Raw genomic sequence first — 19,081 nt, forward strand, 5'->3', positions numbered from 1 at the left:
AAAAAGCTGCAAGACCCATCTCAACCAATGGCTAGGTACAGTTATACATGCTTGTTATCCCAGCTATATGAGAAAGCACAAATAGATGGATCATGGTCCAATCTGGCCCAGACATAAAGCAAGCCCCTATCTCAAAAACTAGCAACAGAAAAGGGCTGGGAACATAGCTCAAGTGGCACAGCACCTGCCTGTCAAGCAACAGAGGCCCTGAATTCAACTGAACTCAATCCCTAGTACAACAACAACAATAAAAAAGAAAAGAAAGAGAAAGAAAGAAAGAAAGACAGAAAGAAAATCTAAACTGCTTCAGAAAGAGGAATTTCCTAATTTCTGGCCTATGAACCTCACATATTTACCTTTCCGACTCTGAGTTTCTTTAACAATGAAAGGATTCTCCCTCCCTGAGGTGGATTCTAACACCAAAGGCTCCTTCTTCTTCTACCAAACAAACCAAAGTAGAGACACAAAGGATTTAGCTGAGGCTGGTAGTGGCAGCCACAGACACAGTGAAGTCAGAGGGCTCTGCATTATTTTATGCAGTTCCCACTGACATTATTTTGGTGCCTCTGGGCTATTCTATTAAGGATTTTGACTGACACCATGAGCAAGCCATTCTGCTGTCCCTCTCCAATCCATCCAGTTCTACCTAATGAACAAATTCGATGTGAGGCTAAATGGTCACAGTGCCATTTTTAGAAATAAACTTTGAGTGTAAGAGACTTGCAGAAAGTGAACATCTTTAAGCATTTCTCCTCCTGTGTGAACCCCTCAATCCACTGCCCAGACTCAGAACAGAATGGGATGCTCTCCGAAAAGCTCCCCTGGAGGTTGCTCCCAGTCACCATCCTGATTTCTAATGCCATAAAATAATTTGGATCTTAAAAAGAAAGTAAGACTTGAGGAATTACAGTCCTGGGAAAGCTTAAATCTAGTATGTTTTCTCATATTTATTTTTACCATTATCTTCTATTTACAGCAAATGAGAATGGCTTCCGCTTTATGGTCATGAATATCCGCTTCCTTTTAAAATAAATTTGAAAGAATGTTGCTTTAAGAAAAATGTTAAGTATTTAGCAAAACAGGTGGTGGAAAAAGCGAGCAGGTGGTATATGACTGGCTAAGGCCTGAGGAACAACTTGTTTAGGTTTGCAGATGAGTGGGAAATGCTAACCAGGTTAACTGGCCATCCCTCACTCTGTGACAGTCCCTGGACGAAGGTGGACTTTCTCTCCTGCGTCATGATATAGCTCAAGGACTAATTTCCTCTTTTGCATAATCTTCGGAAGTTTAGTGTTCAGCTCTAAAGCTGAAGCTGGTTCAGCATGAAAAGAAGCATTTCACATTGGATTTCTCTCTTCTTATTCTAAGTTCAAATGGGGATGTATTATCAGGAAGGGCCACCCACAGCTCATGTTACTGACTGACTTTAATCTCTGCATCATGGCAAAACACCAGAATTTACTTGATATGGATACAATTTTCAAACAAACTAAAGGAGAAAAGGAAGATGCCTACCATTTCAATAAAGATAACAACCACTTCCTTACACTGTCTCGAAATCAGTGTAATCCCCTTGCACTCTGTTAAATCTTGTAAATTTGCCAGAGGAGATGCTGGGCTGTCACTTCTGAGTTACTCACTGTACCAAGCAAGTTAACTTAAACGTACCTCTGCCTAGGATTCCCTAGGCAATTAAGTCACATGATCAAAGCAAAGATTTCTTGCCTTCACTTTACACAATATATCCTTACTCCCAAAGATTCTCCTTTCCTTTCTAACACAGTGTAAACAAGGCTTATATTCAAAAAGCTCAATCATCCAATTGATCTTGGGTCTCTAATAAGTGACTGATACAAACTGAAGGCAAAAATCACACAAGTTACTCATGTGAAGCCAAAAAAAGGCTGTGCGTGCAGGCATGCCCATCCCTGCATGGATTCACAGGGATGTACATATGTAGCGTTACACACACACATTTTTTGTAAGCTCTGCAACTCTAGGCAGTCAGAAAAAATCTTACTTGTCAAAACACTACATCAAAATAAATACAAAAGTGCAGCTTGGAACTCGACTAAAATGCAAAGCCAAGGTTAAGGGAAGCTTTCCTTGTAATTCCACGGAAGGCAGCATTTAGCATCCTTCCTGGGTTGGTCATGTTTCTTTGTACTTTTTCATATACCAAAGGAAATGAATCCTCCAGCAAAGTGCTGGTTACAGCAATGGAACGGTGACATTACAAACTTCAACAACACTGGCTGTGTCACCAGGAGTCCCTTAAAAGGAAAAGGGAAAGAGTTCTATTTTACTAGCTCTCAAATTCACCTTTTTAATAATCAAAAAAATGATGATGTCATTCCATGGACAGCACGAAGAAGTTTCAAGATTTCACTGAAAAAATTTTATTGCTTGAGTTCTCTTCTATACCTCACCATCATCAAATCCAAGACCCCATCCCATCTATGTTAATTCTATCTCCCCAAAGCTTCTCATAGCACCCTGACTGTTCAGATATCTCAACCACCAGGAATTGAATAACGACACTGCAGCAAAATCTTACTTAATCTTGTTTCGTTGAGCTTCTCCCATTTCACTTAACTTTGAGTTTCAAGCAAGTAATAGAAATATTATGTGTTCCCCATACAACTTCCATGCCTCCTCAGATAGCAGCATATAAGCCACTGTATCCCCTTCTACATGATTGAAATGATAAAGCTTTTTGTCATGATGATCTTAGTATCAAGAAGGCTTTCCTATTTTCATCTTTATTGCATTTTCCAACTTTTCTACATTGCTGCACTGCATTACTGCCTATATAAGAAAATGTTACCCTAAAAATAAATTAAATGTAACTTGCAAGCTTAAGAAGATATTTTGCTAAAGAAATACAAACTCTTCAGAAATTTAAGAAAATCCCAATATCCCTCAGGAGCCAGTGTCAAAAGGGAAATGCTAATATGTCCTGGCACTTTTAAAATAGCCGATATTGAACGTGCAATTGTTTCACTTTATTTTTAGAACACTTAAGTCAGCACACGTGCAATGAATTACCATGCTGTTCACACGAAGACATAAATTAGGAATTACTCCTGATTGATCAATTATCGTGATTTATATGGCCTTAGGAAGTGGCAGCTCTTACTCAATCCAGATTCACAGGGTCACTAATTTCAAAAAGAAGACTAAACCAAATTAGAATGGCCTATTCACAACTGTAATTTCAGGTTTATGAAACTCTGCCATACAGCCCATCAACGAAGCACTGGCTGGCTGGAAGGCCTCTCCAGCCCCACCTCTAAAGACCTACAGGAAACAACACAGCGTAACTAATCACTCCTGGTGAGCATTTGTTCTGGGACTAAGTTTACAGTATTCAGACACATGCAATATTTTATCGTGGCAACTTTCCAAATGAAGTAATACTTTATACATTTTGCAAAAGAGATAGGAAGCTTGTCCAAGGTTACGAAGCTAACAATGGTAGAACTAGACTTCAAAAGCTGATCTGATACCAGAGTCCATGGAGCTTTCTACACTAAATGCCCTTCTAAATAACCAGTGTCATTATCTTCCTCCATGCATACGTCTCACATGTAAACTTCCCAGAGCCAGGGCACTCATACTAACTCCCTACATATCCTGACCTACCTTGTAGTACTCAATACACATCCAGCAAGTGAACACGAAGTTGCTCATGGTGGCTTTGCCACTGTTCTCATATGAATTCATGAAGGTGTTGAATCTATAACCTTGGGAGCACTCTATGTAATTCATGTCTGCTTATTTTTAAATCAACACCTAACCATGTTTAGATACAGTTTGGAGATATCTAGCTAATGAATTCTGAAGTTGAAGTGTCTGGAAATATATTTCCTAGCAAAGATCATTCTATGAACAGAACAAAAACTCCCCTGATTAGTGATTGCTTTGATTTTGTCCTACCCGAGTTCCTCCAAATATTAAAATACAAAAAGTAAACATTCTGCTAATTTTTAAAAGTTGCCTGGAATTTTTCTTTGGAGAGCTGTGGAGTTTGCTATGAACCCAAACTCTCTCAAGGCTTTGGGCTTTCCTGACTCCTTAGAGCTGTCAAAAGACCTCCTAAGAAAAGCAGGAAAAAAAAGGAAGTGATGAAAAGACAGAAAGAAGAGAATCAAAACAGCCAGAAAGGCAGCAGGGAGCACCACCTCTCAGAAGGGGTGGGCCCCAGGCTAAGCACAGTTCATGACTACCAAAACAGACAAAGGCAGGGGAAGTCAGAGGTCTCCATGGAGTGGCACTCAGTGTGGCAGACTAACTCTATGCCAGCTGCCTCACACCAGCAGATCCCGCGGAATCATTAATCCTCATTAGGAGAAATCACGAGGCACTCAGCTCAAGTCTGCCCAGGGAAAGTGGCATAATTGCAAATGAGTGCTCATAGCTGCCATTCTATCCTGGTGTCTTCTAATTCCAGTTCCCAGGAACAATGCTGATTGTCAACACTTTTTCCTCACACCCCGGAACCCTAACACCCTATTCCATAGGCACTGTGCTTAGTGTTAGTTTTCATAACTACATCTATCTACTGCTTTAAAGGATTTCCCCCAAAACTTGTTTTACATACACTTAACATTTTGTCATGTAAGTCACACCATCCCAAACACACTTACCAGATTCCATAAAAATACATCTATACATCTGTCTCTTTCTGTCTTATTGCAACAGACGGAAGGACAAAAACTTACCTTTTTAACAAACAGGTAAGGATTGTTGCTCTGTGAGCACCAATATTTAAAGCTAACTATACAGATCTCATGTGGAAAGATGTCTTCATATAAAAGGCATTTTATCTGGGATGTTGTCAAGGGTTTGCTGTGTTGTTTTGCTGTCCTCAGGACATTACCCAAGATTTAATACTTTGACCTAGTCTTCACTTGAAATATGTAATGGGGACACAGTTACTTCTGATTTAAAATCACATGTTGATTTTAAGATGATTTGTGATCTAACTAACTCTTTTTCAAAGATGACTGTGAGATAGAGTCAAAACTTCAGGGCAGTCAGCATTCCCATTACAGTACACAGCCTCAGCAGGAAGTAAACTGATCACGGGGCACAGGACAGGAGAGCGATCTGCCCAAGGCAAACAACAAACTGAGGAGTTTGAGAGGAGACAGATGCCACACCTGGTGCCAGTGCTCTGCGCTGTACAAACGAGAATGATTTTTTCTTTTTTTTTTTTAATGTGGTGCTAGGGATTGAAACCAGGGCCTTGTGAAGGCTCAGCAAGTGCTCTATCCCTAAGCCACATCCAAACCCCATGTTGTGTAATTTTTAAAAGGAAATCTACAAGCAAGAGTCAGCTGTGTGGTATTTAAAATTCAAAAGAAACTGCTAACTTACCTTTTCTCTTTTCTGCATTATAAAAAAGAAAATATATACTCCCTTTGGAGAACTCTAAGGATAGTTACAGAAATGTGATTGTAAATATTTAAAGTCCCCCTTAATTCCATCATACAAAATAACTGTAATAACTATAAAATGTTTATAAACTCAGACTATTTTTCCTATACAGAAGTTAATATATATAAATGTCTTAAAATAAACAATATTTGGATTATATGACCAATTTTCCATTTAATTTTTATGTTGATCTGATTGATATGGAGTGGCGGATGTTACAAAGATGTCCATTTGGAAGTCTGGTTTTGATAGCAAAATAATAAAATAAAACAATAGTAAAAAATAACAAAGCCCATTCAGCAGTACAATGAGCTATGTGCAGTCATCAGAAAGAGATTAATACTTGAGGTTTTTTTTTACAAGGCAATCATGGAGTAAGGAGGGAATATTTAGTCTTAAATGGTCATGTTGTTAATTCTGGAAAGCATGTCTTCCTGAAATAGTTCTAGGTGTTCTCAACGCTCCAATGGCAGCACCACATTCTTACTGAAATTCATAAGAACAAAACAGGCTTCGGAAAGACTCTTGCTATCTTTTTGTATCCCATACCAAAATTTTACTTTAAAATAACAACTCTTCACATTTCTCAAAAATCCCTTGACCACCATTATCTCATTGATTCACCTAGAAAGCCTGATAGGTAGGAAAGACCAATAGGAAACACTCTTCCCATTTTAGAGATGAAGAAATCGAGGCTCAACATTCAGGATACCAGGACCACAGTATGAATTTCTGGGTAGCGATTTCAGTCTGCATCTCCTGATGGAATGCACAGGACTGTTCTCACCCCAACATGGTCCTTCTAAGGCTAAGGTCAGCCACATTTTAGAGAAACATTACAGAATCTTGTTGGAGTCCTCTGTTGCTGCAGTGTCAGGTGTTATGATAAAGTGAAAGCAATAAAGGTGGTGAAAAACAGTGCAGGAGGAAATACTGTGCAGGTGTCCAGTTTATTTTGCATTTGAAGACCAAAAAGATGGACTGGTTCATTAGTGTTGAGTACACAACTACAACAAGGAGAAGAGACTCCTTACTTCCAGATGACAGTGCAACAGTTCCAAAAATGTCATTTAAGTGAGTCCACCAGAGATTGCATATACTGTACACAGCCAAAATGTAACCCCTCCTCCCTTAGGCCCATGTAAACATCACTAAACAGTCACCATACTCATCGCCACTCAGTCCAGTCATGGTTGATTCACTGTCAACCAAACAAATCTGGTGAAATAAGGAGTCAGAGCCCTCTACTAACAACTGGTCTCCAGAATCTGCTTATTTTGCAGCTGGCAAAGGCTCTTCTCAACACAGCTCCAATTATACCAAGACTCTCTCATCAAAACAAAATCATTGGGTAACTAAGGAAACATTTCAAATTAACAAGAGTAAGTTTTACTTATTTTGTATGTTTCCTTCCTTTTGATTGAGATGGGATCTTAATATGAAGCTCAGGCTGTCCTTGAACTAATTATCCTCCTGCTTCAGCCAGCTGAGTGCTGGGATTACAGGCCTGAACCACCATACTGGCTAGTGGCTAGCTTTTTACCTTTTTTTTGTTTGGTTTTTTCTTAACCGTCACTGAATTCATCATACTCCTCTGTTGAATGCAATATGGTCAATAGGGATCAGTTACTGTGGTTGAGAACAGGTATAACATTACCCAAAAAAATGGATTATGCATACTTGCGTCTGTTTGGGAATAACAAGTTTCCTGTAGGTAGTTACACAAAAATTACAGAGCTTTCCTTACTCCTCTAATGAAAAGTATAATAAAAAAATCCCTTTGGTGAACAGAATTATTTTTCTCTAAAATCAAATTAAAAAATAAAATGAAAGCGTTTTAAATAATTTTCACCAGAGTTTTAGTTCTCTGGTAATATCTAAGCAAAGATTGGAGTTTTGATTCAAAGGAAAAAAGCACACTGATCACTATTTCCAAAGGTACTCTTCTAGGAATTACAAATCTAGAAAGAGGAAGAATAACATAACCATGTGGACTTGGACTAGAACTGGGGTTATTGATATAGGAATAGTTTTCAAAGCATGTATAAGGATGGATGCAGAAATAGAGAGGTTGAGTCACTGGTGTGTGTAAGTGCTTTGATGAGTACACATTTACATTTTGCTAAGGGAGCCTGGAAGCAATGGAGCCCCAATCATAAGAGTACCCTAGCACCTGTTTTTCTGTTTATCTAGTAAATGGAGCTACAGTTACCTGGAAAAAATGCTCGATTCCAGAAGAGGGGCAAAGAAAGTAGAAGATGAATGTAAAACATCTTTGTTGCAACAAAAAGTAGGAAAATGCTCAAAATGGGAACATGTTGAAATGACAGAGGTCAAAAGTTTAAAAGGTGTTGTCTGGAGTAGACTTTTGTGTCCACAGAGAAAGGTATTATATTTGTGAAGAAACTGGCTTTAGTTTGGCTCACCAGCACTTTGGGCACTGGAAAGATTCTCCCAAAGTTCTCAAACTGTTCAAAAGAGTAAGACACAGCTCCTTTACGAAGCCTGCAGGTGTTAAAGTATAAGTAAGAGTCGTGCTGTCTTTAACAGCCAGCTCAGAAGGTAGGCTTCAAGGCAGGAAACTAAAACCACTGTGGTCGTGATGGTTTAAAATGAGGGCTAAACGATACTAGAGAGGAACTTACATTTAGTTTTCTTAACAGGAACTGAGTATATGCAATCCAAGGTAGGGTCAGAAGTTGTAAAAAAAAAAAACAAAAACAGCCTAGGGTTAGCTGTGAATATGGGGGGTACAGGGGCAATACAAAAAATCAGGAACACTGAATAAGTGAGAACTTGCTGCGTACCAGATGTGAGATGGGATGACATTCTGTCCACCCAGACCCACAGTAAATGAAGACACAAATACCAGTGGATATCCTGGACTCCTACAGCCACACAGGTTTAGGAGGGCACTTAACCTAACAGGCCCCAACACCACAGCTCCAGGACAGGCTAGCTCATGCTTTCATATCAGGCCTTGGGAACACCCAGGCAGGGACTTCCATGATGGCTGTCACTTAGGCAGTCCAGGAAGAGAGGGGTGTTGACAACTCTGTTCCTAAGCAGCTCAGATTCCATCTCCTGGATCTGCAATAGTACAAATCTGTACCATTCTCAATGGTGCCTCATCACTGCCCAGTGGACATTTTATAAGTCTCTGGGAGCATTTCTCTCCCTCATCCAGGATAACAGAAGTCCTAAAATGCAGAGTCTGATGCAGAAGAATTACTCTGCTTTCAGCACAACCTCCACCTATCCCACCAGGTATTCATGAAGCTAAAACAACCTTTTCATACCCACACATAAGACTCTCACTCCATTTTATATATAAACACAAAGGATTTTTTTGGAGTTTAAATAGATTACATATCCATGTTCAAAACAAATTTGTTCATATCATCCAAGGTGGGGGAAATCCAAAAGTCCATCAGTAACTGAATGGATAAACAAAATGTAGTACACATACAGACAACAGAATATTACTCAGCCCTGAAGAGGAAGGTAATTAGAACATGGGTTGTTACCGCATGTATGTACCTTGATGACAAAATGCTAAGTGAAACCAGCCAGTCACAAAACAGTCATTACTGTACGATTCTATTCATAAATCAAATTTATACAGACAGGAAATAGAATGGTGTTTTCTAGAATGCTGTGAAGTGGGCAAGGTTAATATTCAATGGATGCAGAGCTTCAAGTGCAGAGGATGAGAAAGTTCTGGAGATGGATGGTGGTGTTGGTTACACAACATTGAATGTACTTCGTGACACACACACACACACACACACACACACATTTCCAGGAATGCAACTCCTATAAAAGTCAAGGAAGATGGCACTTTGTTGCACTGGAATTTGACCGTGACCTGTTCACTGCTATGGAAACTTGTGATGTGGACAACAATGCCCTGGGCTACCAGCACCACTTCTGATTCCCTGCAAGTGGCCACACAGAGGCACAATCATCTCACAGCATCCACATGTCTCTTAAAGTCACTGTGCCCAAGTACTTAGGCACCAACACACACACTTTACTACAAATTATCTTCCTTTTATTTTCCTATTGTAGTCTATAACTTCACAATTCTGCAGGTATATATGTGCACATATTTTGGTGAGTTCCATTTTATGACAGTATTGGTGACATTTCAAAATACTTATTGTAAAAAACAGAGAGTGTCAAGGGATAGTCGGTCAAGCTCTGATGTGGCTGAGGACACTGTTCTGGTTTCAGAAAACAGACCCCAGGCAGATCACAGTCACTCTGCAACAGGACAATACTCAAGCTGTCTCTCTGGATTTAATCAGGCACCCTTTTGCAAGAAATAAAGTTCTGATGGTGAAGATCTGGTGGTAATTTGCTCACTCCCTTAAAAAGGGAGGTACTTGGTGCAAAACCGGAAAGCCTCTGACTTTTCCCAGTGATGAAACACACACACACACACACACACACACACACACACACACACATGCATGCACACACGCACACACATAAAGTAATCAAATTCATGCCCCCTGGTAATAAACTCCAACACAGCTGAGGTGAACCAGAGAACGTATTTCCAGTCACGGGAATCATGGTATCATGTCAAAAAAGATTAGAATTTGACTGAGAAGGGCACGGTGTGTCAATTGTAATTACACATGTATCCTTTCTCTATTGTGATCATCCTCCTTTCCATCTCAACACTGGGACATGATTAATATTTTACATAGTGTCCAAAAGGGGAATGTGACTTACCAGAAACCGTACTGAACATTTCAAATACAGACCATCCTCTGCCAAGAGAAAATCCTGCCCAGCTGTAGATTTCTCATTTGCAAAACATAAGAGCAATGAAATTCCATTACTTAGAGAAACTGGCTGTTCCACCAAACCCTTGGCAACAGAGGCTGTACTTATCTTTTTTGAACAATAGTCTCAGAAAATGTATTCACTCTCAAAAAAACAGACAGCAAGTAATGCATTTGATTCTTAGGAAATGGCTCTTGCCCAAAAAAATTCCTCTTAGGGAAAATCCACTCTCCTGACCTGGGAACTACAAAGATTGATCCTAAGGCACAAGGCAAGAAGAACTCCACTTTTAAGGACCCCTCTGAAGGTCAAAGGGGATGTGGCACTATTAATATGGTCCATATGACAAAATGAAGTATCTGTTTCATATGTAAGTGACCACACTGCCTGCTCCTTCAGAGGAATGGTTCTTATGCCTTAACTCATTCACTTTCAGTTCCCTGTGAGATTTAACTGTGTATTTTCCTGCAAATGTAAATGACTGTATTGCACACTGCACAGTTCATCCACACGAGACTGGAAAATTGAGACTTTGTTCTCTGTCTTCTTGACGCTGTTTTCCCCAGGAGGAGCGTCTGGCCTCATGCCAGTGAGTGATGTGAACTTTGCTTATGGTTTAGCTCATGGTAAGCTCCCACTTGGGCCAAAGTTTCAAAGTGGGTCATGAAAATACTCAGGAAATACAGACGCTTCACAAATGTGTCTGGAACAACAAACACCCACTGGTATCAGGGCTGTTTTTCTGGTTTCTTATTGAATGCACTGTATTATGGAGATGGTCCATGAGTGAGTTTAACAGGATCTATGATATCATCTTGGAGGCTCATATTTATAGCACAGCCAACAATTTAGCCCACGGATGTACCCATTAAATCAGACTGGGAAAAAATAGTTTTGTATATCAAACTTTGCAAAAAGAGCCCATGTAAAGAGGCAAAACCCAATTCACTCCCTTTTAGGCACTCAAACCATGCCAGAACATTACGTAACCCTATTCCAAAGTGCCCCAAGGTAGGGCTGAGAGAGCTACTCCCTTCAGCACCAATCTATACGCCTTCTGTAGGAAAGTTTGAAGGCATGAATGCATGAAGAACTGGAAGTGAAAAGGGAGATGATGATAGAGTGAATCCTACCACCAACCTCGGGCCTGCATTCCTCTGGATGAGCAAGTCATACAACAGGCAAATAGCAAAGAGGTCAGACAAAACAGACAGCAGTGCCTGTGTAGAAATATATGATCTGTGAGCTCTGAGGACATAAGAATGACTCCAAGGCTGACACAATTGTACCCTGGTAACCCATATAAACAGTCGCAATTTGTACAACAGGGACTGTTCATCTGGTTCTAACTAACATACAACCCTCCAGTGTTTTTGCACAAAGCTGTAACTGAAGCATACAAAACAGATGCAAGTCTGCATGAAAGAAGCCAAATCGTGAACATGCCACTCATAATCCAGCTTCTCTACATTTAACAAAAACTCAACACCAAGGCAATCAACACTCAATCTTGTCCCACACGATTGGAGAAGTGTGCCTCCTGCCCAGCCATCCACCACTTAAGACCTCCCTCCCCAACCAAACAGTTTGCTGTGAGCCAGACGAAGGCGGGATGGCATTCGGCCTATTCAAAGACACTGGCCAGTGTTCACATACCTCAATAATCCTGTCATGAATTTGCAGGCCTCCTTCTTTGGCTGCAGGCCCACTGTCAACTATTTTGGATACAAAGATTCCTTCACTGGACGATCCATCTTGATTGTCCTTTGGGTTAAAAAAACACAGACATGAATGCTAAGCATGAAGTTGGGGATGGAAAAAAAACTTACACTCTCAAAACAGTCATTGACCCTTGCTTGTCAAAAGTGGCAACAGGCTAAAAGCTGTTTGTTTCTGCTAATTTCTGTTTCAGACTAGAGTTAACACACATCCTCATGGTCAAATACTTCACACCTGAGCCAAAGTCAGAAAATACTAAGTGCCTGCTATTCTTAACCCATCATTCTTACTCCCCTGTACAGCATCTATTTGAGTTTATGTGTCCTCTCAAAAATATTTTAGTTTATCACTTTTCTGAATATGTGACATATGTGGGATTGTGCCAAGGCTTCTCCATTGCCCTTGGCTCTCACTTAACTACAGAAACTGTGGAGATTTTCTATCACCAATTACACAGGTCTTCCTTCCCTCCTCCCTTCCTTCTGTCTGTCCATCCATCCTTTCCTTTCTTCCTTCATTATCTGGTAGTGCTGGGGACTGAACTGAGCTGCTCCACCCAATGCTACCCCACTTCTTGAAGTGTGCTACCATATGGAGAATGAGCACTGTTTCCTGTTGTTGCCATTCTAATGGCAATGGTGTGACAGGTAACAGCCTCCTGCCTAGATTTTGAAACGTCTTTGCTAGTGTACACCTAGGGAAAATCCCTAGCAATTACAGCTGTTGGGTCAAAGATGTGCAATGATAAATAGTGCTGAATTATTGTTCCATATCCTCACTGCACAGAGTATTATTAAGCTTGCCAGTATCAGAGTATCATTAAGCTTTTGCTCTGATATGCATCAGAAAAGCTTACCACCACCATTCCAACCCTAATAAATTTTGATCTGCAACTTCCTCATATCTCTTTAAAGATCTTTGAATTAAACCTCAGGACTGAAACTTTCTGAGAAAGAAGAAAGCTCACTGCTTAAACTCCCTCCCTTCCTTAAAATCAAAAGGCTCTAACGCACTCATAAAAACCCTCCCAGCTTCTTTCCAAACAGCACTGTGATGAACCCTCTCCAAGTTTTGGATTAAATCTCCAGTGATTAACAGATGGATTTTTAAATTAAATAGCACAAGCATGTGTTGTTTCCAAACAAAGTCATTTGAAAAGTAAGCTCAGGATATTCCACCAAAACTCCAAAATCTATCATCAGTGTAAATTCCTTCCCATAATGCCATATGAAGATCTATTTTAACAATACTTATACTGCATATAAATGTGTAGAAATACCACTGTCAAAAATAACTATGAAAATCTAACATTTTCCTCTTTAAACAGCAACCGCCCCCCCATAATGTAGAGGGTAAGGCTGACTTTGAAAGTGGTCCAATCTAACCCTGCAAATGCAGCAACAGTAACTAAGGTGGAGAAAATGCATCCTTCTGTCCTCTTCCTCTCTTCCCTTCCTTGCATCGCCATCCATTTCTCTCTCTCTCTCTCTCTTTCTCTCTATGTGTCTATACATATGTATGTACATAATATATATATGTACATATATATACACACATATATATGTATGTACATAATATATATATATATATATATATATTTACACGATTCATCAGAGGAAACCCAAATCACAACCTAAAATGAACATTAAGTGCTTTTCCCAACATTTATCCCCACATGACAAAGATGTGCCTCTTACTGCCATCTGGATTCCATCAACAGTCTTCCAAGAGAGAGGTCAGGGGTGCTGTGGGTGCTGTGCTAGCTCAGCTATCCTCAAAAGACATCCCTGCCTAGCATCACAGAGCTCTGCACCAGCTTCCTGAGCACTAACCCTGCCTCTGGCTGGGTATCTGTGTACCTCCTTTCTCTCTCACAGCACCTTTATTCACACACTAGTCCCAACACACCTGGATACTTCCCTACAGGCACACCTCAAATTTAAGTACAAAGTGGTACAACAGTGTCTATTTACTGAGAACACACTAGGCATCAGGTACATAGTGAGTGTTCTATGTGTATTGTTCAATCATCACAATAACCACAAGCAGTAACTTCTATCATTATCCATCCCACGGATAAAAGAACCTGCAACTCAGAGAGAATAAGTTAAGGCCACACAACTAAGAAGTGGCCTATCTTGGTTTCATATCAAAGCTAGAGCAATTCTTTTGCACATGCTCTGTCTTTCCCAACAGGAAAACTCCTACACAATATTCCAAAAGAGAAACTTGTAGAGTCTCATTAGATCACAGATGATTTAGGAGCAACTTTGAGCTTCCTAAGAGATGATACGAATGTCAAATTTAAAAATAAAAATCTGTACTTCTTTTGATTTAACTACTTTGTATTTCTTGGCTGCAAAGGATGAGAGAGACAGGGAATGAGATTTTGGCTTTGGTTTATTTTACAAAATAGTATACTATATATAAGTAATTATTCTAAGACAGTGCTAGAAAGTTCCATGAAATATCAGAAAGGAGCAAGTAAAACCAAAAACTAGAATTTAGGTAAAGACAGTAGTGAGGAGGAGTGAGGACAGAAAACAGGATGCATGAAAATCAAAATACCAAATCACACCCATTTTTGAAAGCTAGATTTTTCTTTGAGAAGACATCTCTTTATTCTTAGTTTGTTTGGCTATTCTCCGAACACATTCTAAGTCAAAGCGATTTATCAAGGTGAACTAACATGATGGGATTTATTTTGTTTTGCTGGCTTGAGTAAAAAAAAAAAAAAAAAGAAAGAGATTGTTTCATCCCAGGGGTACCTGGCATTAAAGTATACTTCCTGCAGGCTTAAGTGAAACATCTGATGTACACTGGCCATTGCTTCTTTAGGGTCATGAGAAACTAACAAATGAATGATGTGGGTTTGTTGAGAGCATTCCATACCGCATCATGCAATGACAAACCTTTTATCAGAACCCTGGGCTGGACTATTTCACCACACATCCAAGCATCTAACAGGACTTCTTGGGAAATGCACACATCATTTGTTTTGCATTCGACTTCCAGTACTAACAGTGCTGCATGTGCATTGTTGCTCATCTTGGCTTTTTTACTATGTATTCAACGACCTGCCAGATTTTCCAGGCAATAGTGTAGAATGCATTTAGATTTCAATATGCTATTTATGCTAATCAGAACAAGTTTAAAAAAAAAAACACTATGGCAGATACATCCAAGAGGAATTAAATTTTCCCCTGGAGGACATGCATGCAGTTCTTCCAAAAAAGACCACATCAACTGAGAACACGTAACAAAGCAACAAAAATCAGGTCTGGCTTGTACTTAAGTCCTTTTTTTAAAAAAAAAAAAGGAAAATGAGAAGCAGAAATGCGCTCTTTGCTATGCACAAGTAAGAAATGTATTCCCAGTGAGGCTGGACCTGGCACTTCACCCCTGGTGAGGTAGAGAAACTACCTCACTGGCCCTGACATAATAGGTTCTCAACAACCACAAACCAGAGGCATGCCTTTCCACTTCCGTGTTTTACAAACACTGGGTTTTGATGTGGTTGGACCTGAGGCAGGGAATACACCTTTTCCTAGTTCAGCTATAGAAGCCTCTAAACCATTATTAAGCGAGGTGGTTCTTAGGTTTATTAAAGTTGTTTCTTAAAACTGGTAACAATAGGTGGATCGAGGAGGAGATAATTATGAAGATAAGTCAAGGAGAACCCAACGTTACTTTCTGTGCTAAGGAGCGAAAGTGTTTTCTGTAAGAACTTAAGAGGCCAAGTCCCATTCTGGTGTTTCCTGGGTCAACTGCTTGTGTACTTGAGTTCCAGTGGTTCTCTCCTCCCCTCCTAAAGCTGAGGCACTCTCAAGGACCAGATCCAAACAGCATGAGGACAGGAAGCCTGGGATCTTAATAACTGGTGTGGTGTAGAAGTAAAAATATGCCATCCTCACATGTTCTACCATTTCTTAGACATTCCAAGAGAAAATGGGACAAACACAAATATGTGAGCTCATCCCTTTGGTCTGGCAAAGTGGGAACAATAGCTGCTCTCATCACCTTCATAGTTACGGTCTACTGTCTTCACTTAAAACGCTGTACAGGACATGTAGTGGTCATCATTAACAACTACCTATCACTTATAACTAAGCTGTTATTTTTATAATTAAACTTTTTGGTCTGGTCTTTTCACTATGGCTTTAGCCAAAAGCTAAGAGAATTTAATCATAAATCTCTTCACATCACTCCCTTTGAGAAAGCCACTTTTTTAATCCATTAACTATGGAGCTAATGCAAACCCCAGACTCTAGGACTGAGTAGGGTCTTTTGGGATCAAACCCGTTTCCTTCTCCTGGCTTCTGTCTGACCAACCACTTCCCTACTCACAGACAACTCTAATCCTATTCTACTTGTAGCTTCCATCACTCCACCTTCTGTCCCCTCCCCAGGCTTGCAGGAACTGCCAAATCTCTCACTTTGGGGCCCATCCATTGTTTTGTAGCTCAGTGATCTTCAAAAAGGTTCACAAAAATGCTTATAATGTGATGGGTGATGAAAGAACATATTCAAAGTTTAATTTCATTTAAAAAAATTCTCCATTTTGCATGAAGGCACACAACATTAGTTCAATGGTGAATATACACATGTAGATATTTTATAGCTAATTAAATATGCTCATTTTCACAATTAAGCATACTCAACTATATGTACTTCTATGTACATATTTAAGCTTATGTGTATAGCAAAAGAATAAAGCAAGGGATGACATACATTCAGATTTTCCCCCATGAAAGGGAGCAAAAGGACTGGGCTCAAGTAGTAGAGGACTTGCTCAAGTGGTAAAGGACTTGCCTGGCCAGCAGGAGGCCCAGCATTCAAACCCTAGTACAGGAAGAAAGGAAGGAGAAAGGAAAGGAAAGGAAGGCTGGCTGAAACACATCCCTTGCTACTCCTCAGAGCACTTTCTGCATTTTCCTCAAAGCTAAATTGACAGATGGGAATTTGGCCTCTTCCTTCTAGTGGAAGGGATGGCCAAATAGCTGCAGTGGTAGGAAAGGTGAAGGCATGCAACAACCCACAGATGCAGGCATTGCCCCTGAGTAATGATGACGTGACAGAACAGAACTCAAGGTCAGACTTCTAGTCTGGGAGCCCATACTCCAGCTCAGTTTAGGAGGTGACCGTTTACCCGTTTCCATTTGCACACATCTCACACAATTTCTTTCAACCACCAGCAATGCACCCCAAAAAGCTAACGGTTTGAATGAGCTGTTGTATTACTAGGACAATGCTATTTTAGGAGACCACAACAAAATAAATATCCCTGCCTGTGAGGATACTAGATAAACAACGAACTCTCTAATTGCAGAGAGCAGAATGAAGTAAGGAAGGTTTCCAATCCTTACCCCCTTCTAGCCAACCCAGGGAAAGGAAAGACACGTTTTAGCAATTAACATACCACACAGGGCCGGCCACCAATAATATTGAATCCCAGGGAGCCGGAGTCCCGATGCAAGACGAGAGTCAGACTTTTGGTTTCTTCACCCTGCAGGGAACAAATGAGTTCAAGTGTTTATTTACAAACAGGAAATCAATGGTAGGAATTTTCTATCTAAGTGGGCTTGGGACTACTCAGCTAATCATTTTATAAATCCTTTATCTCTTGGGAAGTGTTTAAACTTTTGGAACCCAATCAGAAATTCCGTCCTGCCTCGAGGAGATTGCAAACATGTCTAGATACCATCTAACCCTGAGTTGACCACATAAGAATTGTCTGAAGAGTCCAGACTTGCCTCATGAACATTTCCTATCAATGACTCCGTGGTCTGCCAATGCAGCTTGCTTTTCACTGGCCCATTGGACGCCAGCTGTCTAGACGGCTACTTTCTACTTATTTCTCGACTATTCTCAAGGCAGCATTCATTTCATGTCACGACAGGGTCAAATGGCAATCCTGTCAGAAGTGTGAGTGCATGCATGGTCCTCAATAGCCATCTCTGTTTGGTGACTTGGGGTTGGGTATGTGTGTGGGGGAACAGCACAGGCTAAGTCAGATGCTAACGTAGAGGGAAACAGACAGTCCTGAATGGTAAAAGGGGGGGGTGATTTTCACAAAGTCATTACTGTCCAGTCCACACAAAATGTAAAGCAGCTGAACACAGATCATTCTGTGGAAGGTGGTCAGTGGGAAAATCTTTAAATCAAACAAGCACAAGTCACCCAGGCAGGTCACACAGACGTGACAGAGATGCCAGGGCACCTCAACCAATGCTCTCAAGTAACAGAGGAATAAAAATAGACCTAAGCTTATACACAAAGTGTCACTTGGCGTCCTCTCAACATTAAACTCACTAATGTACCTCTGAAATGTTTCCACTCATACGAATGATATGCAAAACTTCTGTTTGCTTCACTTATGTTTTTCTGTTTAATCATGGCGTTATTTAAATGCATTTTTGGAACTATGTAATATTTCATAATAAGCTATCTAAAAAACAACACTGGCAGTTTAATTAGAAAAGATTCTATTCTGATAATTACCGCTTCCTAATCAAATGTTTGTTCTACCTTTTCTGGGGGCAACAATGACAACATTTGAGCCACTGGAAAACAATGACCTCAGGCTAGACCTGTGCCTGACATTGCTCTTCTCTCCAAAAGATTATTAAAGACCAGTGGAACTCCCAAAATAGAATTAGCTCCACGTTCAAAGTTCTTGGTAATTACAGTTCGGCTCATTCTCATGACTGCTTGGTATATAGCTGAACTGAAAATACTTTCAAAATTTTTATGTGAACTTAAGCTTTAATTATAAATCTTTCTAAAGACAAAAATGGGAATTTGGTATTAGAAAAAGACATTCAATTTCTGGTGAAAGAAGTGAGTGTTCTGTAAAAACACAACATTTTGCTTCAGAAGGGTCACTTACTCAATAGACAAAATACAGAATTTTAACATAAAAGAAAAACCTCTTTAGTGACAGAATCTCTTCAATGATAGCCTGTTTCATTAGTTGTTAACAAAACATTAAGCAACACCACCATCCACAGCATCAACCAATGATATCAATCTTTGTAACTAATTTACAAATCACCGATATATCAGAATAAAAATTTAGAATCAATGTAAATGTTCTGAGACGTGATCATTATCAAATGGAAAG

At 39.9% G+C, this 19,081-nt stretch overlaps 1 protein-coding gene across 1 annotated transcript in view; it reads right to left on the reverse strand.

Annotated features, from left to right (window-relative positions):
- Pdzrn3 (PDZ domain containing ring finger 3) overlaps positions 1-19,081 on the reverse strand; it is a 226,661-nt gene that overhangs the window by 193,155 nt on the left and 14,425 nt on the right. The window contains exons 2-3 of the mRNA XM_074044249.1: positions 17,378-17,464; positions 11,896-12,003 (exon numbers count right to left, since the gene is read on the reverse strand). Coding sequence (XP_073900350.1) covers positions 11,896-12,003; positions 17,378-17,464 — 195 coding nt within the window. The remainder of the gene's footprint in view (positions 1-11,895; positions 12,004-17,377; positions 17,465-19,081) is intronic.

This window comes from Castor canadensis, chromosome 10 (genome assembly GCF_047511655.1).
Source record: "Castor canadensis chromosome 10, mCasCan1.hap1v2, whole genome shotgun sequence".
Classification (NCBI taxonomy): Eukaryota; Metazoa; Chordata; class Mammalia; order Rodentia; family Castoridae; genus Castor; species Castor canadensis.